This window comes from Pezoporus flaviventris, unplaced genomic scaffold, assembly GCF_033815535.1.
Source record: "Pezoporus flaviventris isolate CSIRO_AGI_PZ_B2104156 unplaced genomic scaffold, CSIRO_AGI_Pfla_v1 ptg000079l, whole genome shotgun sequence".
In the NCBI taxonomy this organism is placed as follows: domain Eukaryota; kingdom Metazoa; phylum Chordata; class Aves; order Psittaciformes; family Psittacidae; genus Pezoporus; species Pezoporus flaviventris.
The window spans coordinates 4,967,713-4,990,005 of NW_026892627.1; the positions used below are offsets into that span (position 1 = coordinate 4,967,713).

Sequence of the window (22,293 nt, forward strand, 5' to 3'; positions counted from 1 at the left end):
GGGTCTGCCTAGAGCTCTGCTTCAGCAATCCATGTACTTAAATAAGCTGCAGCGGTTAATTTTTGTAAGTCTGGATCTTCAATCATCACCAGCTCCTTGCTGCAACTTGCTGACCCCTTCACCATCCTCTCCCACTCCAGGAGAACCAGTGGAGTTACACAAGGAGACTGGAGACTCTCAGCCAAGCAGGGTTTTGATTGCATTTCCTCTTAGGAGAGATGCAGAGCGAACAAAAAAGGATCCCAAGGGACTATTCAGTGAGTAAGGGATGTGTGATCACTGGTGTCCAACACTGACTCATGAAACTAATAGGGTGAGGTAAGCCATTTCGCCTTGTCCACCTCTGCTGGTGCTGGGAGTCAAAGACATTACAGCTCACTTTTTGTCTGATTCACATGCTAGCAGGCAAGGGTATGGTCATATCATGGTTTTGGCACTTGAAGGATAAATACTGACCAATACGAATTGCTGGAGCTGGGTGAGGGGTGCTTCTTGCAGGGGGTCAGTTTCACCGTGACTCTGCCCCAGCAAAATGGGACCATGGACAGGGTCCAGAGAAGAGCCACAAAAACGATGTGAGGGCCGGAGCACCTCTCCTATGAAATCAGGTTGGGAGAATTGGGCTTGTTCAGCCTGGAGAAGAGAAGGCTCTGAGGAAACCTTAGAGTTCTTAAAAGGGGCCTATGAGAAAGATGGGGAGAGACATTTTAGCAGGGCACGTTGTGATAGGACAAGGGGTGATGGTTTTAAGCTAAAAGAGGGGAGATTCAGGCTGGATGTGAGGTAAAAATTCTTTACAATGAGGATGTTAACTGGTACAGGTTGTCCAGAGGTGGTGGATGCCCCATCCCTGGAGACACTCAGGGCCAGGCTGGATGCGGCTCTGGGCAACCTGATCTACTTGGAGATATCGCTGCTCTTTGCAAGTGGTTGGACTAGATGGGCTTTGAAGGTTCCTTCCAACCCAAGCTATGGCTCTGTGTGAGGTGCATCCCAACTGCTGTTATGTGGAAGATGAAGAGATAACCGAGGTTAAAACCCCCTCTCAAATTCAGCAGTACGTGTGACCGGCTGTGGCAGGGCTGTGGTGAGGGGCTGCCATGGATAGGCCCCGGCACCCCAAACTAAGGCAAACGGGCCTCCCGCCCCGCCGCTCCCTCCGCACAAACACAGCCCCGACCGACGCTGACGAGGCTCGACCCGGGACGCGGGAAGGCTCCTGCCTGTCCCGCGGGCAGGGCCGCAGGGAGCCGGAGGCGGGACGGCTCCTCCCCGGCCGGGCGGGCCACGGGTGAAGCGGGAGAGGGGAGGCGGGACGGTGAGGCGGGAGCGGGGAGGGCTGAGCGGTCCGGGCTGAGGAGAGCAAAGCTGAGTTGGGCTGAGGGGGCCGCGCTGAGGGAGAACAGAGCCGGTCCGGGTGAGGCGGGACCGGCCCCGCGGAGGCACCATGTCGGGGTCGGCGAGGACGGCCATCTGCCTGCTGCGCTGCGACCTGCGTGCCCACGATAACCAGGTAGGGCCCGCCCGGCAGCACAGCCCTCCGCGGGGTTTTCAGTAGGAATAACCCCACCGTTGGCTGTGCTATGGAGAGGAGTGCGCTGCGCTGCAGCCTGCCCCCGGGAGCTGTCATGACCCTTTCTGTGTTTCCAGGTGCTCCACTGGGCTCAGAGTAACGCTGATTTTGTTGTTCCCCTGTACTGCTTCGACCCGCGGCACTACCTGCGCACCCATTGGTATGGCTTCCCGAAGACAGGACCCCACCGGCTCAGGTTTTTGCTGGAAAGTGTGAAGGATCTAAGGGAAACGCTCAAGAAAAAAGGAAGGTAATTGAGAAAGTGCCATGCAAATAACCCATCCATTTTTGTTTCCCGGGTCGTTTTCAGCACATGTCTCTGCTATGAGTCAGATCATGTCAGATACTCTGGGCTCTGATGTTGGTTTGTTTCAGAGAGCCAGCCCATCTGTTAGACACAGTAAGGTCCCATACATAACCCCTGTTCAGATGACCTGCCATGGCATCTGCAAGGGACCAAAGAGCGATCCAGTCTGTGTGCCATGCAGGGTTTATTCTCTTGAACTCAGATATCACAGGATGGACATCAGCCTTGAGCGCTTTGCCCAGAGTCCTGATGATTGGTGACATGAGAGGCAGTCTTATGAGGTGCAGGCAGCAACAGTGACTACTGTTGCACGCATCCTTTCTTGTGCCTAGTGAGTTTTCCCTAGGAATTGGCTTGCGAGACCAACATGGATCCTGGCTTGCGAGACCAGGGAGTTCAGTTTGTGTATGCCCTGTCTTGCTAAACCCAATCTCTTAGTTAGGCTACACTGTGGGAAGGGGTCTTCAGAGATTCCTCCTTCATTATGCCTTTAGAAACCATAACTCAAGTAGACCAGGGAATGAAGATCTACATGCTGAAGAATCTGTTATCAGCTAATACCTGTCTTTGCTTAGCAGATCAGCCTGTCTTCTCCCAGAGCAGCATAACAATGGTGGTAAAAGCAAGAGGAATGGTTCTGGGTTTGCAGTGCAGTGTGGACCATGCACATGGTGAATGTTATACGAGACTGAAAAAGCTGATGATTGGGTATCTACACCCACACTCTGCAGTGAACAGATTCAGAGCTGCTTGAATGCTGCTGTGGTGCTGTCAGTGGCAGATAAAGAGATTGCTCTTCTGCAGTGAGAGATGTGTGGTTGTGAAGAACCATGCTAAGACATAATAGTGGTAGAAATCTCCTCCATGTTCAGTCTGTGCTGTTCTCTGTGGAAAGCCTGTTATCTGATCTTCTGTGGGAAGTAAGGGGACCAGCTCTCATGGCAGCACCCCTTGCTCTTGTCTTCTTCAGGCCCAGCCCATCTCTGGAAGAAACTTTCCAGTTCTGGTTTACAGTATTCTGGCAAAAGCACTGTATTGCCCCTTCAAGAAATTATTCTTCAGCACAGGCCTCCATTAGATGACACAGTAGTGATTGTGTTAGTGCACATGAGAGAAAGCGAAAGGGACAGAGTCATGTATGAGGCTCCTCACAAAACTTTGCACCCATCTCTGTCCAACTATCTCACTACAGCTTCTATTTTGGTGTGGTGCCCTGGGTACACAGCTGGGCACTTGATGAGGTTGCAATGTGGGAGGGAAGTTTTGTTGACTCTTCTATGAACACAGAGCATTCACAGGAAAGGATTCCTCTGAATACCACCACATGAAAGTGGAGAGGGGTCTGCCCACAAGCAACCACCTCTTGTGAATGCAATTGAGAGAGGGATCACTTCTTGAATCTCAGCCTAAGCATGTGAGGATGAACAGATCTGACAGATTTGCTTTTAGGTAACAGCCTGGCTTTATGCCCAGTCATCCCTTCTAAGGCATCTGGGGTGGCAGAAATGTGTGTAAGCCCCAGAGGCTTAACAAACTATGTTCATTGAGTCCTAAAAACGTAGGCTTGTCAAATCCTGTTTGTCTGCCTCCACATGCTATCCATGCTCCATAGAGAACTAATATATGGGTTCCTAGGCTGGGACTAGGGGCCTCCTGTATACACAAATAACAGTAACATCAAACCTAATTCAGGGCAGTATTTTGTGTCTGCAGTACCCTTGTTGTGAGGAAGGGGAAGCCGGAAGATGTGGTCCGTGATCTGATTACTCAGCTGGGCTCTGTCAGTGCTGTGGTTTTCCATGAAGAGGTAAGAGAAATACTTGAGTAACACTGTTAAAAGATAAAATTAGGTTGTGGAGGTTTCTTCCACAACCAAAGGGTGATGCAGATCCTGTGTGTTTAGAGCCTTTCTTGTCTGTGGTATGTTAACCCTGGGGAAACTGGCTAGCTCTTAGGATGGGGATGTTGTAGGTGTCTGTGTGGGAGTCCTTGCTGGCTGGCAGCAGCTATTTGTGATTGATTGCTTGCAGGTGCTGTCTTGAGGAAGAAGAGTTTCTGGCAACTGGCATTTTAGGTCAGCTGAGTCCATTTCTCTATCTGTTTGCATCAAGCTGCCTTTTCCTGGCACCTTCCTTGCACAGGGAGCTAGCTGCCAGGAGCCATATTATATTGAACATAGAAAAGGCCCACAGTGAGTTGACAGCACCCATACTTAGGCACTTGCCCACCAATGTGTGTTAAAGAACAAAAGACAAGTCCAGTCCTGGACTGTCATTGGGGTTGGTGTGTCACTGACATCTCTTCACCGAGCTATCTGATCTAGAGCCTGGCAAGTTCAGTGGAGGGCTCTGGATCTAAACCACCAGATCTGGAGGCTTTGTGCACACACACATATATGTATATACATGTATGTATGTAGATGTATGTATGTAGATGCACTCAGTATTAGCAGAGGCTGGACCTCAGAGGGACCTAATGCAGGAATTGCTGTGACCTGCACTGCAGGTATTCCTGCTGTCAGGCCTAAGACCCTTGCAACTTGACAACCCACACCTCTCATAGTGCCTGATTCCATGCAGCTCTAAGAACAACCACAGAGGATCAGGCAGAAGGCCTCATCTCACTCCATAACCTTCTTCCTGACAGTGACCAATTGCGGATGCACAGGAGCAGGACTAATCTGTAAAGATACTTTCCCTGAATACCTTCCCAGCCTCCAGGAATCCGTGGCTCAAGGATTTCTGGAAATAGCAATTCTGTCCTTATATTCAATAACCCTCAGTGGATTTCTTTTGCATATATTTATCTGGTCACCTTTCCAGCCCATGCAAACATAAAACATTCTACATCAAGGAGTTCCTTATTTCAGTGTTGGCCCTAGTAATGAATAGTGAAAACATGCTTTGGGTTTGGCAGAGGGAAAGACTTGGAGATTGTGTGCACCTCTCTAAAGGCAGCCTCACCGCATTTTGTTCTCCCTAGGCCACACAGGAGGAGCTGGATGTGGAAAAGGAGCTGTGCCAGGTGTGTAGTCAGCATGGGGTGAAGGTTCACACATTCTGGGCATCCACGCTGTATCATCGGGATGACCTTCCCTTCAGACCTATTGCCAGGTGGGCTGCTCCATAGTATCAGTCGCTCTTCCACTGTCTCATTTGTTTCTCACTCCAGTGAACTGCTCAGGAGGGGTTTTAGTAATCTGGTCCTACAGGGAAAGGGACTCATTACCCCATCTGCATTTATGGAACAGTGCTGCCATGCTCATACACTCCAGTGGGAAGGGACACATTCATCCCTCTGTACTAGTAGGGTTTACACTTCAATATGTATAAAGCTGAGAAGTTTGTTTGACCATTTATTGAGGGACTGGTTTCTCTTTGCCCTTTGACCACCATGGTTTGGATACTCAGTCTGCAGTGCCCAGAGTCCATGTGATATTGGACTGGATCACTCCATTACCCCATCTGGCTAAATGCAGCTGCCTATGACAGTATCCCTTTGCTTGTGGACTCTTCATGGCTCCCTCAATAGTCACTTGAGATGTAGCTGATGGAGTTGAGTGATTCATGGTATCCTATAGAAAATGCATAATGTAGGACAGAAGAGTCAGGCCATAAAAATGCCTGTTTCTCTCTACTGACTGAAAAGTCAGCAAGAGGATGCAAATTTTTACATTGAGGTTAGCAGTGGGTAATCAGAACTTAGGTGAGATAAATGTGACCCTCATGGATTGCCCCATTAGGACACATCTTAAATTGAAAAGGCAACATTTGCATCAGAAGCAGAAAGAAACTGGGTGAAGGACTGAACTTCTGATGGTTGCTAGCCCCAGGGGCATCTACCTCAATTGTTTCAGGCAATGTACAACAAACCCTCAGGAGAGTGCAGCCAGAAAACAAACCCTCCATCTGAGGAAGCCATGAAGTGCTGTGTGTGAGGCCCAGGGTAGCTGTCCTGCCCAAGGAGATGTGACTGTGGTGTGATCTGTGCAGGTTGCCCGATGTCTACACCCATTTCCGAAAAGCTGTGGAATCTGAGGCAAAGGTCCGGTCAACCCTGCGGATGGTAGATCAGCTACAGCCTCTGGCTCCAGGGGTGGAAGAAGGGTGTATCCCTACAATGGAGGATTTGGGGCAGAAGGGTAAGAAAGTTGCACCCGTGGAATCCTACTTAGAGGTGTCTCTTACTGAGAATCAGAACATGGAGGCCTCCCAAAGGCAGGGGTTGCCCTTTAAACTGTAACTAAGCCTCTGTCCACTCATAAATAAAGGTAAATTCCCTGCTTGGAGGAGGTGCCCTCCAGCTGGGTGGCAAACATCCTCTTAGTCGTTAATTTTTAGTATGTTTCATGTGTCCCTTTGTTTTAAAGGAAGACCAAGAAGAGCTGAACATCCCTAGATTTTGAGCTCCCTGCTTCTGAGCTGCTTTCCAAGGGGGTAACAAGGTGTGGTGTTTTCTGTGGCAGATCCTGACACGGATCCACGAACAGCCTTCCTTGGCAGTGGAGGAGAGACCCAGGCTTTAATGAGACTGCAGTATTATTTCTGGGACACGGTAATTCTTATGTTTCCTTGTCTACATCCTCCCCCTTGTACATACGGCTGTGCAAGTGGGTGAGGCTGCAATTTCACTTCCTAATAATATTTCCTTAGCTCCTGTATAACACTTTACAAAGGAGGGAATTAGCATTATTCCAAGTCTTCAGAGAGACAAACCAAATGAAAAAGAAGTCATCCAGGAACTGGGAATGTCAGCCAAATACTTATGGACCTGGTTTAGTGGCCATCCATCTTAAGTCTTTTTTTACATCAACTTTTGGGAATTGGGATGATATTTTAGCTCCTTTACCTTGATTCGTCCTTTCAACTGTCCTATCCCACGTCATCAGCAATGTAGTTCCTCCATTTCTGAGGAGTGAGAAGTGGCCTCAAGGGCTGCAGCTGCCACTGGGGTGAGGAACAACCAACCTAAGCTATGGCCTGCAGTTAAAAATAGTAGGAAGTTCCTAGTAGTCTGGTTTAAAAATTTACAGTCAATAATTACAGTTACTTCTTACTCCCCTGTTTCAGTGAGGTGAAGCTGCTGCTGACTGCATTTTGCCTGTGCATTCTGACCAGTTTTGAACCTTTTTCTGGTCTAGTTTGAGGAACTGCCTTAGATTTGCGTTGTGTCAATTTAGACAAAGACTTGTGCTGATTTCAGACAGCATCAGACCCTAGGCAGCTTTGTGGATAAAGAGGGTAGCATCTCCTCAGCTGAGATGGCTTAAGAACTGTTCTGTGCTCAGTGGATCACTGGGACAACCCCCAGGGGGTTCTTTCAGCTGTGCTACAGAAGCTCCTGTATTCCTTTGCTGTTGGGGAGCATTGTCCTGGTTGAATTCCAGTAGGCAGCTCAGCCTCACACAGCTGTTCGTTTGTTCCCCACCAGTAGGATGAGGGAAAGAACTGGAAGGGTAGAAATAAGAAAACTCATGGCTTGGGATAAAGACAGTTGAATAAGTAGAGTAAAAGCTGCATGCACAGGCACAGAAATCCAAGAAATTCATTCACCACTTCCAATTGGCAGGCAGGTGTTCAGGTCTCTCCAGGAGAGCAGTGCTCCATCACACCTAATGATGACTTGGGAAAACAAATGCCATCACTCCAGATGTCTCCCCTTCTTTCCCAGCTTTATATGCTGAGCATGACTTCATGTAGTATGGCATATCCCTTGGGTCAGTTGGGGTCAGCTGTCCCGGCTGTGTCTCCTCCCAACCCCTTGTGCACCCCCAGCCTGCTCACCGGTGGGGTGAGGAGCAGAAAAGGCCTTGGCTGTGCAAGCACTGCTCAGCAGTAATAAACACATCCCTGTGTTACCAACTCTGTTTCCAGCACAGATCCAGATCACAGCCCCATACCAGCTACTATGAAGAAAACTAACTCTATTCCAGTCAAAACTACATGCATGCATGCATAACTTCTACTCTTGGTCAAGCATTAATAGAATCAATGCTGGAAAATCTTCTGGTTTGTTATGCAAATAGTGTCTTCCCCAGTGAGCTAGAACAGACCTTTAGCAATTGGAACCTGTGCAGAGAAGGGGATCAAGGAGAGATCAGGGTTCCCTATATTCCTTGCATCGTGAGTGAAGTGTTCAGAAAATGGAAGATGTAGGTGGCCCAGAAACAAGAGCCATCAGGATTCCTGCAGCTGAGTGTTGGGTACTGTCAGAAACTGTGGTTCTCAGACTCAAACAAGAAGCCACATGGACAAGGAACCCAGCTGCCAGTCCCACTGGTGCTTGTAAGTGGATTATTGATCCACAGTCAGGCAGGTATGTGCAGGGAGCAGCACAGCCAGCTTCGTAGTGCTTGTAGAAAGCAATGCACTACAAACTGAAGCAGCAAGCATAGCTTGTGACGTGCATTCCAGAGCTATCATGAAAACTGCTGGCCTGATTCATTCCTGTGCACTGGAGGCAGTCATTTGGCAGCTCTGTAATTCTTGCAGGCAGCCGTGAGAGGGAGCCCAGTGCGGCCCCAGTGTAAAAGAAAACTTATTTAACAGATTGCATAAGAAATATTAAAATCATTTGTTCTTTTGCTTGCACAGAACCTGGTTGCGTCTTACAAGGAGATTCGGAATGGACTGGTGGGAATGGATTACTCAACCAAATTTGCACCATGGTAAGGATTTTTGTTGTGAGGCTGGAAGCTCCTTTTCTGCTCCCACATCAGACTGATGTTACTGCTGAGTGCTCACTGGTATGGGTGGGGGTCTCAATGTGATCCATTTTGCCCATTTTGCTGGGGCAGTCCCAGAGCTGTTCTTTGGTGTGCTTCCAGGCAGCATTTCCCCAGGAACAATCCTGCAATTAGGAATTGATGAAGCATAGAATTATTGTGCCAAGAGCCCAGTGTGCTGGGAGCAGTGATGTGGACAGGGCACACCACTTCCGTTTGGCTTTGCTCTGTGTTGTGTCTCAGGGGTGATTGAGAGCAGCCAGGAAAAAAGCAGAACTTCAGCATTTTGACAGGGTTGTAGCAGAACTTGATCCAGCCCAGGTTTGCTGAATGCTGTGGGGCAAGTCACCTTACCTCACTACCATTCCTTTTTTCTGTGGGGTGAAGAGACACTTCTGATTTGTCCTATTGCAGAAGGATCTCTTGGGTGGGTAAATGTGATGATTTCTAATGAGGGGGTTTAGTCTCCAGTGCTGGAAGGGAGGGGCAGACTTACTTCCAGACTGAAGCTGCACCAGCAGAACCCGGTTCAGCCTAATGCTGACAGCATCTGGAGTGTTTTCCTGGCAGAATTGCGACGTGAAACAATTTTCTGAGGCTGTTACAGGCCGGTTTTTCTTATTTTCAGCTAGGTTAGTGCTTTAATGGTTGCAGTGGATGGCTCCACCTGCTGGCACTTTGGGATCTCTGACCACTGGCACCGCAGAAGTTCTGTTTGTGGTCTCCGCTCCAGTTTTTCCAAGCTGGCCATTTGCCCAGAGTAGGCAGTCCTGAGCTGCCTGCCCCAAAGTGTTTCTCTGTCAGATAATTGAAATCAGACTGTTCCAGATTGCAGCCAGTCGTTCACATCTCATACTGACTGTTTCTAAGTGTTAGAGCTGGTCAAGAATTCAGGAAAAACTCTTCAGGCCCTTTCTTCCTGTTTTCCAAAATTCATTAGGACGTCAAATGTTTCCACGAGCCTTAGTAGGAAATTGCAGTAAAACACATTTCTAGGAAAATTGCACTAAAAATTGTTCCTTATCATCCTTTGCAATGGGGCTGGAGTCTACAAGCCTTTTCCTGTCTTCCACACCACTGATTTGGAACAAATGAAAGGAGCCCAGAGGACTGAAATGCCAAATCTGAGTTTGACTCTGTAGTCTTCCTACACTGCCTGAGATTTCAGCAAGTCTCTTGTATGACTTCTTTACAACTTGACTAAAGCAGTTTGGGAAGACGGTGGCAGAGCTGCAAACCAAGCAAAACTTTTTGGACAACACAGACACAAAACTGCCCTTCCACTCCCCCTATGCAGATAACAAGCTGTCAGTCCTGCATCAGATTCAGGACTGAAAGCATCATTCTTATGCTTTCAGGCTGGCACTGGGCTGCATTTCACCTCGATACATCTATGAGCAGATCAAGAAGTATGAAAAAGAGAGGACAGCAAATCAGAGCACATACTGGTATGTCCATGCATGATCAGTGTGGCTTGTTTTCTCTGAAAAGGAAACTGGCGTGGAGTGATTTGTTGACTTTCTTCTTAAATAATGTTTGTTTTTCCTGTGCCTGCTGTCTGGTTCCTCTGGGTTTGTTGCATGCCTGTTTCAGTATGGAGGGCCACGAATATCATCAAGGGGCTGGAGCACCTACAAAGATAGACTGAGAAAGTTAGGGCTGTTCAGGCTGGAGAAGAAGAAGGCTGCATGAAGACCTCATAGCAGCCTTCCAGTATCTGAAGGGGTCTGCAAGGATACCGGAGAGGGATTCTTCATCAGGGACTGTAGTGACAAGACAAGGGGGAATGGGTTTAAACTTAAACAGGGTAAGTTCAGCTTACATATTAGGAAGAAGTTCTTTACTCTGAGGGTGGTGAGGCACTGGAACAGGCTGTCCAAAGAAGTGGTAAATGCTCCATCCCTGGCAGTGTTCAAGGCCAGGATGGACAGAGCCTTGGGCAACCTGGTCTAGTGTGAAGCCCATGGCAGGGGGGGTGGAACAGAATGATCTTAAAGTACTTTCCAACCCAAACCATCCAAAACATTCTATGATTTATTCATTTGTCTTTGACATCCAGAGGCTTTAGGCACTTTATAAGTAAAGATTATTAATGCTAGTTGTCATTAATATTGCTTGGAAATTGTGGTTCATAATTTTTAGAAATGTAAATCAGCACCATCCCTCTCTGTATTGCAGCTAGGGGCTAGATGAGAAAGAAGAAGGATGATTTACAAATTGTTTACAAATAAAAGGCAAAGGGTTTCTCATGCCAAGGATATGAGGAGGGTTTGACCCAAAAAGCTCTGTGACTTGTACAAATCTTGTGGTGTCGGAAGGACCTCCAGCCACAGTCCAGTAAATGTCCCTGTGCTTGCTGGGCTGCCTGACCGCGATCACAACCCATAGCAAAGGGGAAGAGGGGACTGGGAAGTGGGCTTAATACATCCTGCCTTGTCACCTGTGCTCTTCCTCACCTCACCACTGCCTGCCTGCCTGCCAGTTGTCCTGAAGGAGTCAGGGGGACAGCTGAGGTTGATGCATCCACCACAGGGCTGGCCTTGAACTTGCTCATGCACTCTGACCTGCCCAGACACTGTGAATTGAAGCCTGCTAGGGAGCTTTCATGGAGAATCAGGTTCATGTTAGAGCCTGGCCTAACACTACATCTGGATGGGAAAAAAGCCAAACCAGAAAGTCTATGCAAACTTTGTTTTCATATTGGTTTGCTACATTTGCAACATGTCAAGCAGCACAGTGGTTGATGAAGAACAGCCAGAACATTGCCAACAATTCTGGCCAAAATACTGTATTTCATTAAAATTCAAATGACAGACAAAATATCAACCTTTTGCCTGTTGAAGTATATGCTATTTTTTTTTTCTTTCTTTCTTCAAAGACAAGAGAGGAAAGATTTCAAGCAATGAACATACTCCTGTGTTTCTGTCTGACAGGCAGCCAGCCTGCAGCAGTGGTGTCGGGATGATCTGAGCATTTTAAAGTGACAAATAATCATTAAAAAAGAACCTGTCAAGTTCCCAGGCACTGCAGTCGATTCTACAGTGAAGTTCAGGTCGTTGTGGCTGCACACGAGGGACTGGTTGACCCTTAGTATCATGACACTAGTTTTAGCATTTGGACAGTGTCCTGTTTTGTAATCAGATTTCCCAGAAAGATCTTTTAAGCCTAAGTATCAGCTGAGCTGATTTCCAATATGCCAGAGAGCTGAAGCAGGTCTCAGACACTGAGGTACCATCATTTTATAAGCAGCTCTTTTTATATAAAGCTATTTTCTGTGGGTCTAGCAGCTGATCTCATGAGCTAGCCACTGTAACGCCAGTTTTGAAAGGTGCCTTTTAAGTCCCTTACAAAGGTTATTGCTTAAATCAACACAAGTCTCTTTGGAATGTGCTGACATGCTTGCTCATGCGGAAGTGTGAAGCTGAATCTGGTCGTCACCCTTCTCTTTGGAGAATTACATCTCGGTAGGGACGGATGAAAAACAGGTTTCCTGAAATCCTGCTCCTGTGCCAAGTTAAGGAAAGCTTCCCAAGTGATTCATGCAAAGTTTGCTTTCACTGTCATCATCCAGGTGTAAGCTAGATAAACAGGATTGGGGCAAGAACTGGGATCATGGGAAGCTACGGGAAATCGCTCATTATGAATAAACCTCCCTCAAGGTGTTAATGATGGCTGCTGTGGAAGCAAAATCCTAATTCAGTGATTTTATCTGACCCACACTAAGATACTGACATGCCTCTGTGTTTTAGGGTCCTCTTTGAACTGCTGTGGCGGGATTACTTTCGATTTGTGGCCTTGAAGTATGGCAGAAGGATTTTCTCATTAAGAGGTGTGTATGGATCCCATGTTTGGTGAGAAAAGGTAGTCTTGTGACAGGGAAAGTCAAGAAAGAGAAGAGGCGGTCGTCATTGTGTTGTACAAATGTTCTTCTCATAGCACTTGTGTCACCACCCTGTGATGTTGCTGGGGACTTACTGTTAGCACAGAAGTGCCTCAACACCGCAGTATTGGACACTGTGGCTTTTTTCTCAAATCTGGTTAGAATGGGGAGTATTGTTAACACCTGTCAGTGGGAAGCAACAGCACAGTAAGAGTAAAGATGCTTTTTCTGGAGATATCCCACCTTTGGAAAGAATTCAGGCTTGCCCAAGTTCACCAGTGAATCTGGGACAGAGCAAAAACCAACCCAGCAGTGTTAATCCCTGGCAACCAGATATTCATTCTGCCTTGTGCTACATAGGAATCAGAAGGAGATTCGGCTCCAGACCCAGTGACTTAGTACAGGTGTCTACACATGAAATGGGGGTCTGAACTCTTGGTGCAACAACAAATATCTAGTCCATATGGTCAGGAAACCCTACAGCTGATGCCTGTCCTGGGTGAGCTGTTCTCTGTGTGATATACCTACCCACACTAAGCATGCAGCACTGTTTTAGGTGCCCCAGGGCAGTCTGCCTGGCATCCAGCTGTGGCTGTGGAGGAGCACATCTCCCTTAGAGTGTGTGTCACACCTGTCAGGCCTCTGTAGCTGTTTCAAATGCCCTACCGCATTCCAAATGACACTGGATGCCAGTGGTGGGCTCAAGTTTAGATGTCTGGAGCTAGAGCCAAATTGTCTCTGCTGCCCCCCTTTCCACTGTACAAAGGACTGTAATTACCATTGGTCCCCTGCAAACACAAAGTCACCCCCTTCATCTATTCCTGCCCTACTGCAGGAGCAAACTGTTACCAGGGGCTTCTGCCAGGTGATTCTGGGTTTAATACCTGCTACAGAAACTTTTCACGTAAACATTGTCCTGGACTAAAACTTACCAAGTAGCTTGGGCCAGCGGACATGGAGTAGCTTCATTCTAATGTCTTGTGTCAGCTAAAGTGCCTTTGGCTGTCGTTGTTTTATTAACTGCCTGCGTCAGCATTTGCCTCCATTAGCAGCTGTTTTTTTCCCCAGTAGGGCTTCAAAGTAAAGAGGTTCCCTGGAAAAAGGACCTGCAGCTTTTTGACTGTTGGAAAGGTCAGTAGAAACCACAGTTTTGGCTAAGTGTGCTTTTGGCTTCCATTTGTCTGCATGCTAACATGGGCTCCAACACTGACTCAGATTTATGCAGGGGACCTGTCAATATAACCAGGGCCTGTCATTTAAACTATTACCACCAAACAAGAATCCAGCCCCTCGCTTCAGTGTGAATGCCAGGCACTTGGCTTCACTTCTGAGACTGAGCACAGTACAGGAGCAGGCCCCCAGGGTATATATCATGAATTGCCAGGCTCTGTCCAGCTGGCACACACTTTCTGAGGTGCACTGCAGTTAAACTTGCCTGCCCAGGAGGAAGAGTTTATGACCTGGTGGTCCCTTCTGTTCAGTCACACAGAGGCTGACCAGCCCTTCTTACCAATGCTAGATTGCCATGCCTGCTACATTTTGTTCTGATTAGTTTTGGCTGGAAGCTTAGAACAGTGTTAGAATAAATCACATCTTTTGTTATGCCACTGCCTTTTCTTTAGCTTTTATAACTTTGTTGTCACATGAATAGCAAGTAGAATATCTTAAAACTTGGAGGGACTCACAGACTGAATTATCAGAATTAGTGGAATAGACACCTATGTATCTTTCTTCACATTAATGCCGTGTGTATCCATTTGTACAGAGGTACAATAAATCTTCTCCTTAAAAATAGATATGGCTGTCTACTTTTCAGGTACCAACCCTTGGGACCTGTCCAGTACATCCCTCTCTGCTATTAGTTATCTGTCAAGAGTCTTTCTGTTCTTCACCCATCTCACTCTTGTCTGTATATTTATTTTGCTCGGCAAAATTCCAGTCTGAGGTTTTTCTGTACCTTGTTTTTTTCTTGACAAAATTCTCATTTTAATTTTCAGTATAATTTCCTGTTTCATTTCCAGTGCACATTGCATGCCCTGTAAACCTCACTGAAATCTCTACCTGCCACTTTACACTGGCACTGTCTTACCTCTCTGATGGCTGCGAGTGCATGACCACAGGTTGGTTTATGAGTGTCCCAAAATGTCATTATGTCCCAGCGCTGTCTTTTGCCTCTGCAGAGGGCAAAACAGGGGTTCCTTTTGTGGATGCCAACATGCGAGAGCTGGCTGCAACAGGCTTCATGTCTAACAGAGGACGGCAGAATGTCGCCAGCTTTCTCACAAAGGACCTGGGTCTGGACTGGAGGATGGGAGCAGAATGGTTTGAATACCTGCTGGTAAGACTGAACCGTTTTTGTATCTGGAGTGGTTTGTGCTCCCTGCCCTGAGTGACAGGCAGGAGCTCAGCTCTGCCTGATAAGAGAGGATACAGCAGATGATCAGTAGTTTTCAGGCTGATAAAAGTGCATGTATATACTGCTTGCATGGTATGTACTTGCCAAAGCTCATGTAAGAAGAGGGAATTTTGCCAGAGTGAAGCTTCCATCAAGTATGATGCAGCTGGGAAATTTGCAATGATGGTTTTTATCCTCCATGTAGGGTTTTAGCCAGGGCTCTGTCACACTTGAGAATGCTTTCAAACATCAGTTATGTTAACAGTGCTCTGATCTGCTCACCCCAGAGGCTGGGGAGGAGGACACCCCAGAAATAGAACATAGAAAGAAATGTGTTGTGCCCACTGATGCCAGTGTTGGCACAGTGTCTTTGCATTGATTACTCTGGACAGGGAAGCCATCTAGTTAGGAACAGTCAAGTACGGACAATAGCTGGGTCAGCTTCCAGAGAGCTCCACCCTGTCTGGAGGCATCCTTTTTCATGCTGGGAGTCATGGGTCTCCCTGCCAACTGGGGCACCAATTCATTCCTCATGTGCCAGTCAGCAGCCATGTAAACTCAGTTAAATAGCTGAGCTGCTTCTCCATCCTTCAGTCCCCCGCTGATGTTCCCTCTGGTGATACTGATGTCAGTAGCACCATGCTGAGTGGTGAAAACTGAGGCTGAGGAGGTGAATCTGCATGAAAAAAAAAAGTAAAACCTGAAACCTTCGCACCATGTTTCAGTATTTAAAGGATGTATTCAGTATTTACATATTTACAAGAAGATGGAGACTCCCTTTTTACAAGGAGTCACATGGAAAAGATGAGGGGTCATGGGCACAAGTTACTCCTGGGGAATTCCGACTGGAAACAAGAGGAAAAGTTTTCACACTGAGAACAATCAGCCACTGGAGTAATCTCCCCAGGGAAGTAGTGGGTTCGCCAACACTGGACACTTTAAAGATTCAAATGTACATGATCCTGGGACATCTAGTTTATGTCATGCTTTGCCTCAAAAAATGATCCTTGAGGTCCCTTCCAACCTGGTATTCTAGGTTTCAAAGCAGTTAGGAAGGTAACTTCATTTCACAGAGAGAGCTTCATGTACAGGCAAGCCTTATATTCAAAGTCTGATTAAGAGCTGGGAGTCAGGAACTGAGTCTTTGCTCTGACAGGGGGGCAGCCTTGCCTTCCTCAGCTAGGAGCTTGGCTCACTTTGCAGTCAGATGAGAGGGGCAAGATAAATTCCAGGTCCTATTTCCCAAGAGAGGAAGACCTGGGAGGTTTTGCACTAAGAAGATGCAACTTGGGTTACATACCTTTATTCACATGGGCATGAATGTTACCAGCCTTGCTGGAGGCAGGATTTAGCACTCTTACCTCAGGAAGCCCCAGATGCTGACTGCCACTGCAGGCTGGTGTGGCACACGCTGATCCTTGTGTCCTTCTGTCTCTTCCTTTCAGCTTGTATCACACTGACACATTGCTAGACAGCTCTGTTACTTTAAGCTGGTGACACCCCCAGAGTAACATAGACGAGACATCAGTCTGATGGGGGAGATAAGGCTACAGAATGGTAGAGGCCAATATAGAACTGAAACTGGTCTTGCTTTCCTCTAAAGAGGAAAAGCAATGCATATTTAATCTCTGATACTTCCAGCAAAGGCCCACTGAGTGTCTGTGCATGCCTGTGAAGAAAAGGGTGTTTGTCATCCACACCAGATGGGCAGGGAGACTAAGGCTCTCTGAAGCCAGGGGAAAGGCCAGAGACCTCTGGTGTCCTGAACAGAATAAATCTCAGCTATGGTTTCATGCACAGGGTCAGGCCCAAAGGAAATGGAGAGAAACAAACAGAAGAGATTGCCAGGAAGGGGCAAGACTGAGGGGGAAATGAGCCTGCCTCTTCCAGTCCTCTTGGATTTGCCCTCACCTCCCACAGATGCTTTCCTGCATGCTAATTGTGCAATCAGGCCTCTGATAGCATCTTTCTTTCTCTCCTTATCTGCCCAGCCGGAGGAAGTGCTGTGGGAAGGGGAAGCACAGTGAGCATAGCTGGCTGTGGATCACCCTGACCCCAGCTCTTGCTGGCTTTGCAAGGAAAGGGGAAGGGACCTGGCAGAGCCCACTCCCCTGTGCCTTCTGCCATCCGGGTGCCTTGAGCTGCTCACTTTGAGGAGTGGCTGAGATTTTGGAAATATCGCTGTGTGGCGTGTCTGTTGCTGCAGTAAAGGGAGAGCACAGCACTGAACCTGCTGAGTGACATGTCTTTGCAGACTCCTCCTGCCACGCCTGCCAGCTTTCGCAATGCTGACACCCCTCTTGGGAAGGCCCAAAGATCTCACACCCTATTTGCTATCGCCACCACTCCCCTCCTGAGCTAGGTTTGAATTATCCTACAGCTGGAAAGCTTCTGATGCTGGATTTGAGCCACACTGTACAGCTGAGGAGAACTCAGACTGGACCTTGTTCTGCTCTTGTTTATGACTGTTACAGGAGTCTTGCTCTAGTTTACATAAGAACCTTTGAGCGCAGCCTACTGAGCACGTCACGAGAGCTCAAGTGATTCCTGTAGCAAAGCACATCTCTCTGCCAAAAGCTGAGGCTTATCATAGAATGGGTTGGGTTGGAAAGGACCTTAAGATCATCTAGTTCTCTGCCATGGGCAGGGACACCTCATCCTAGACCATGTTGCCCAAGGCTCTGTCCAACCGGGCCTTGAACACTGCCAGGGATGTAGCATTTACTGCTTCTCAGGGCAGCCTGTTCCAGTGCCTCACCATCCTCACAGTAAAGAACTTCTTCCTTATATCTAACCTGAACTTCCCCTGTTTAAGTTTAAACCCTTTACCTGATGAAGGTTGAGTATAGCAGAGAAAAAACTTCAGTGTTTGTAGTGATTGCATCTTCATACACTCAGTTTGGTCAGTCCATACAGTCCAAATTAGACTTGTCTCCAACCTGCCTAATAGGAACTGCAGATGATTTTGTTCATCTGTGGTCTCCAGGTAAATGATCAGAATTTTCTCTTGTATTTGGAATGTAGTGGGCAATGTTTCTTGGAATATAAGCACTCAAAAGCTAGGCCTACTTGTCATGAAGTCTGCCACATGATAGCAGAAAGAGAAGGATTTATTTTCTTTTTAAAAAGAAAACTGAAAAAATACTTTGGTTGGACTTTTACCTGTCTCATTGACCTAAGGACTAAGAAGTGAAGTAGCCTGGGAAGCTGATCCCAGCTGTAAAAAACAGAATTACAGAATGGTTTGTGTTGGAAGGGACCTTAAAGCTCACCCAGTTCCAGCACCCTGCCACAGGTAGGGACACCTTCCACTAGACCAGACTGCTCCAAGCCCTGTCCAGCAGCCATGCAGCATGGTGCTCTTCTGAGCCAGGCGGCCATACCTATATGGAAGAGCTCTGACTACCCCAGTGTAACCAGACTGATTCCCATGCAAGCAATTTCCCCTTTGAGATAAAAGGTGGATGAAAAGAGAAGACTCACAAGGGCCTCCACCTCATCTTACTGTTTTCTTCTGTTCTCAAGGTGGATTATGATGTTTGTAGCAATTATGGCAACTGGTTATACAGCGCTGGTGTTGGCAATGACCCACGGGACAACAGGAAGTTTAACATGGTTAAGCAAGGCCTGGATTACGATGGCAATGTAAGTCTTCTTTGGCTGTCTTACAATGAATAGTGCAGCAAAGCATCTGTGATAGTTTCAGGGAACAGAGGAGGTCAGCCTGCTACGTGGGTACTGCTGTGTGGAATCTACTGTGTCGAAATGGCAAAAGCCATTCTGTGATCTCCTCCTTGCCAACAGTCAGGCAGGTTCCTCGTTTCACAGGAAGATCTGACGGTTACAATCTGCTGCTGTTCCCAAAGAGGCTGGTGCTCTGTACGCCCTCCCTGCCCTGCTGTTGGTCTGTGCTTAGTGTTTCATCACCATTTCTTCCGGGCAACAGCCACATCCCATCAGTATCTCACACAGCCATTTCCTCGAGCACAGAGCAGCTTCTTGGAGAACTCACAAGTGACAGGAGAGATGGAGCTGCTCCTTGGGAGGTTCTGGAGAGTAGATTAAACTTGTGACTCCTTCGACTGTCCTCTGTAAGTGGTGGGAGCAGATAAATCACCCTTTCCACATGCTTAGCCAGACTTTACACGCTGGATTGCCTGTTTCCTCCCTATTCTTTAGTTTCAGGCAAGCTGCTCTGTTGCCTTTTGGCTAAGTCCTGCCTAGTTTCCTTCAGTCACTGGAAAAAAAAAAAGGACTTCTAGGAAGTCACTTCATATCACTGTGTCTTAAATAGGGCAGGTGAACTGTATCCAAAGAGCACCCATTTCCCTCCTCTGCCTACATCCATGAGAAGAGCTCCAGCATCCAGGTCTCTGTGCTGAGGCACTAATTTTGGGTGGAGAGTTTAGCAGGAGGGGCTAAGGCTTGATCGAGGTAGCTGATGTGGTAGTACACCAGCTTCTTCACCTGGAAATCAGACTTTTCTTTGATATTAAGAAGGACCCTTGCTGGGAAGCACTTACGGATTGTTACTGAATGAATACTGTCCCATTGGTTCTGTTTTCAGGGGGATTATGTCCGGCTGTGGGTCCCAGAACTACAGGGCATAAAGGGAGCAGATATCCACACCCCTTGGGCACTGAGCAGTGCTGCTCTCTCCCAGGCGGGAGTAACTCTAGGTGAGACATATCCACAGCCAATTGTGACAGCCGCAGAGTGGAGCCGACACATCAGCCAGAGGCCCGTGAGTAATGGGAAGGTTGGGATGGGGTGAGAGGGCTTCAGGCACCTGCTCTGTGCCTGTAGGAGTGAGTGTCTGCAAATTTGGCTCTTCTTTCTGAGGTACAATTACTTTAATGCAAAGTCACATTACTTCACAGCACAGGGAGGTCCAGCTTTGCACAGGGACTATTTAGCAATGTCTGTCCTACCAAACTAAACATGGCTGAGGCACAAGCCCAAGTACGAATCCCCTGTACTCCAGACAGTTACAGTTAATGTGCTCCCCAGCACTATTTTTGCCAGGGCCAACAAGCACCTTCCAGAACTTTATCCAAGCATAATTTGAGCATACCACATGCTTAGGACTGTCACAAAATACAGTCCACCCTCCATCATATGGACGTATACTGTGCAGGTTGGTTGGTTTTGAGGCTGAAGCATGAACCATGCCTGTTTTGTTTATTATTTTCTAAGTAGCTTTCCTTAGTCAGGTTTTTCTTCATGGACATACATAGCGCAGACATACCTACCGGTGAATGATGTAAATTTTAGCTGCTTCTTTATCCCATCAGCTCTGTAGTCAGCAGGCCTTAGCCATAGAGAGCATGTCCTTCACAGCATCCTTCCGTGCCCTCTGGACCTTCCCAATGGCAAGCAGGGAGGAATGGGGCATCTCTGAAGGCCTTCACTGGCCTAACCACCCCCTGATGCAGACAGACAGAAGATTGCAGAGGCTAATGTTCAGCTTTTACTCTGTTCTTGAGGTCAAAGTAAAACCAACCAACTTCCTACCATGCTTGAGAGCATCCAAACTGAAGTCAGTAAGATATGGGGACTGGCTCTTGCACTTTGCTTTTTGGGTGTACCTCGCCTTTAGAATGGGGAAAGATTAAGATGTGGATCCTGCAGTATGTCAGGACTTGTATCTGCTGCCTGGGTTGCTGTTCTTGGAGAAGATGGGTATGGAAGGAAAGTGCTCTGTCAGTCTGGTGGGGTCAGTGGTGGTGGAGCTGGAGGGGAAGAAGGAAATAGATGTCACCAATGGTTGTGTATGTCAAGGGGCTCTCATAATTTTGTCTTCCCCCATGCATCCTCCCTGCCTCCTCCCCAGTAAGGATACTTTGTGAAGACTCAGATTTAGTCATCATACTATGTTCAATGAAGAATGAAGGATGTCTCTGTTTCAGGTTTTAATCCTAAGGTGCAGTACCAAGTTCTCAGGCCACATTTCTTTGCCATAACTGGAAAGTTTTGTGGAAGCAAAGCCTTCCACTTTTAGCCATGTTGTTGAGGGGCCTGGATTATCACCCTTCTGTTTAAAAGTGCATCTGAGATCAGAGAAAGGATTTTGTGAAGGAGCCCCTTCATGAGACACTGCTTTGAGGCAGTGATAAAACCTGAACCCAAAAAGGTCCTCCGCCAGGCGGGAGTTCTGTTCTGATCAATGTTCCAGCTCACTTTGGGCTCTGTGGGCCTGTGCTGCCACACTGTGCTTATGGAATTAACATATGACTGGGGGGGACTGTCGGCCCAGTGTCACTGAGGCCTGGAGAAGACGACTCCTCACCCCCCAAATGGAATATCAAAATACCTTTGAAAATACAAGCTCATACCTTACCACAAGCCCTAGTTTCCCCAGTCCAAGCCTAGAGCTGCCAGGCCTCCCCACCTTCTTAGTGAACTTGAGAGTAGAAATGCCACTGCTACATTTTCCTGCATGTCAGGGCTGCTTTGTGATCAGACTCGCTCTGCAGCATGGGTAAATATCTCACTGTTCATCTTCAATCTGCTGCAGGGAAGAAGTCCCCACCCCAGGGGCAGGAAAGGACCTGCACACTCACCAGTGCAGCACAAGGTCAGAGGGATAGATTTTTACTTTTCTCGCAAGAAAGATGCATGATGAAGGCTGCCCATCCACAAGCCTGCTGGGAAAGTGCTTGGGGGGAGCGTTCACTGCTGAAGATGCCAGGGGAGCGGTTAATCTTGATCCAAGACAATGACACAAGTCTGGCCGCAGCAGAGTACGTCGGGATGTGCCTGTTCATTGTTCCCAGGGACATGAGCTGGATGTGGATGTGTGGAGGCTGGGTATTAGCATTGGCTGTGGTGATCAGATCTTGTGTTTTCGCTGTGGTACTGAGGCTGTGAGCTCCTGGGCAGTTCACCCATTGCTCCCCAGGAGTGGCTGCCCTTCAGTGCTGAGGCTGTGACTGCCATGGGCAGTGTGTTCCTCTCACCTTTGTGAAGTCCATTGGTTGAAAGGGACTCTCTAATTGATACTAATTAACAAAATTGTGTGGCTTTTCTATTTGGAGGAAGTGTGGCTGCTTTTCCAGGGCCTCTTGCCACTGGTGCTTACGGCTGTTACAGCTAAATTTCCACTTCCCTTTACAAACTGAAGCAGATGATAGTTTATGTGGCAGGTGTTCAGTCAGAACTCTTTCTAGTGAACTTTCTTACGCTGATTTTTCATGGTCTAAAGCTTAAAAACTACCAATCATGAGATTAAAAGTTTTGCTACTGGAATATTTTGTCTTCCTCATTTCCACAGAGATCCATAGACAGAGTGGGACTTCAGAGGACATTCTCCTACTGTGTCTCCTACAGTACTTTGGAGAAACAGTAAGTTCCTCTTGAAAATTGCTCTGGAGTCCTTGCAGCATCAGGTTGCTTTTGGTACCAGCCTGGAAGC

At 47.5% G+C, this 22,293-nt stretch overlaps 1 protein-coding gene across 3 annotated transcripts; it reads left to right on the forward strand.

The window, feature by feature from the left end:
- The first annotated feature begins 1,332 nt into the window (after positions 1 to 1,332).
- On the forward strand, positions 1,333 to 22,261 carry LOC133280140 (cryptochrome DASH-like). 3 transcript variants are annotated; one of them, XM_061474569.1, is made up of 14 exons: positions 1,333 to 1,513; positions 1,651 to 1,823; positions 3,594 to 3,687; positions 4,863 to 4,993; positions 5,873 to 6,021; positions 6,346 to 6,434; positions 8,474 to 8,547; positions 9,963 to 10,052; positions 12,354 to 12,433; positions 13,556 to 13,615; positions 14,665 to 14,822; positions 18,405 to 18,524; positions 19,447 to 19,623; positions 22,153 to 22,261. In XM_061474569.1, exons 1-14 carry the CDS (start codon positions 1,448 to 1,450, stop codon positions 22,225 to 22,227), a joined length of 1,536 nt encoding a protein of 511 aa, XP_061330553.1. In that variant the 5' UTR covers positions 1,333 to 1,447; the 3' UTR covers positions 22,228 to 22,261. The 3 variants fall into 3 exon arrangements, with proteins under 3 accessions (XP_061330553.1, XP_061330552.1, XP_061330554.1); XM_061474568.1 differs by lacking the exon at positions 22,153 to 22,261 and adding an exon at positions 21,397 to 22,127; XM_061474570.1 differs by lacking the exons at positions 18,405 to 18,524; positions 22,153 to 22,261 and adding an exon at positions 21,397 to 22,127.
- The last annotated feature ends 32 nt before the right edge of the window (positions 22,262 to 22,293 follow it).

Excerpts from the sequence above, each read along its gene's own strand:
- LOC133280140 (XM_061474568.1), top strand. The coding sequence starts at position 1,448 with ATGTCGGGGTCGGCGAGGACGGCCATCTGCCTGCTGCGCTGCGACCTG. Across the intron at positions 1,514-1,650 it reads TGCGTGCCCACGATAACCAG|GTGCTCCACTGGGCTCAGAG; the intron begins GTAGGGCCCGCC and ends CTGTGTTTCCAG. Across the intron at positions 6,022-6,345 it reads GGAGGATTTGGGGCAGAAGG|ATCCTGACACGGATCCACGA; the intron begins GTAAGAAAGTTG and ends TTTCTGTGGCAG.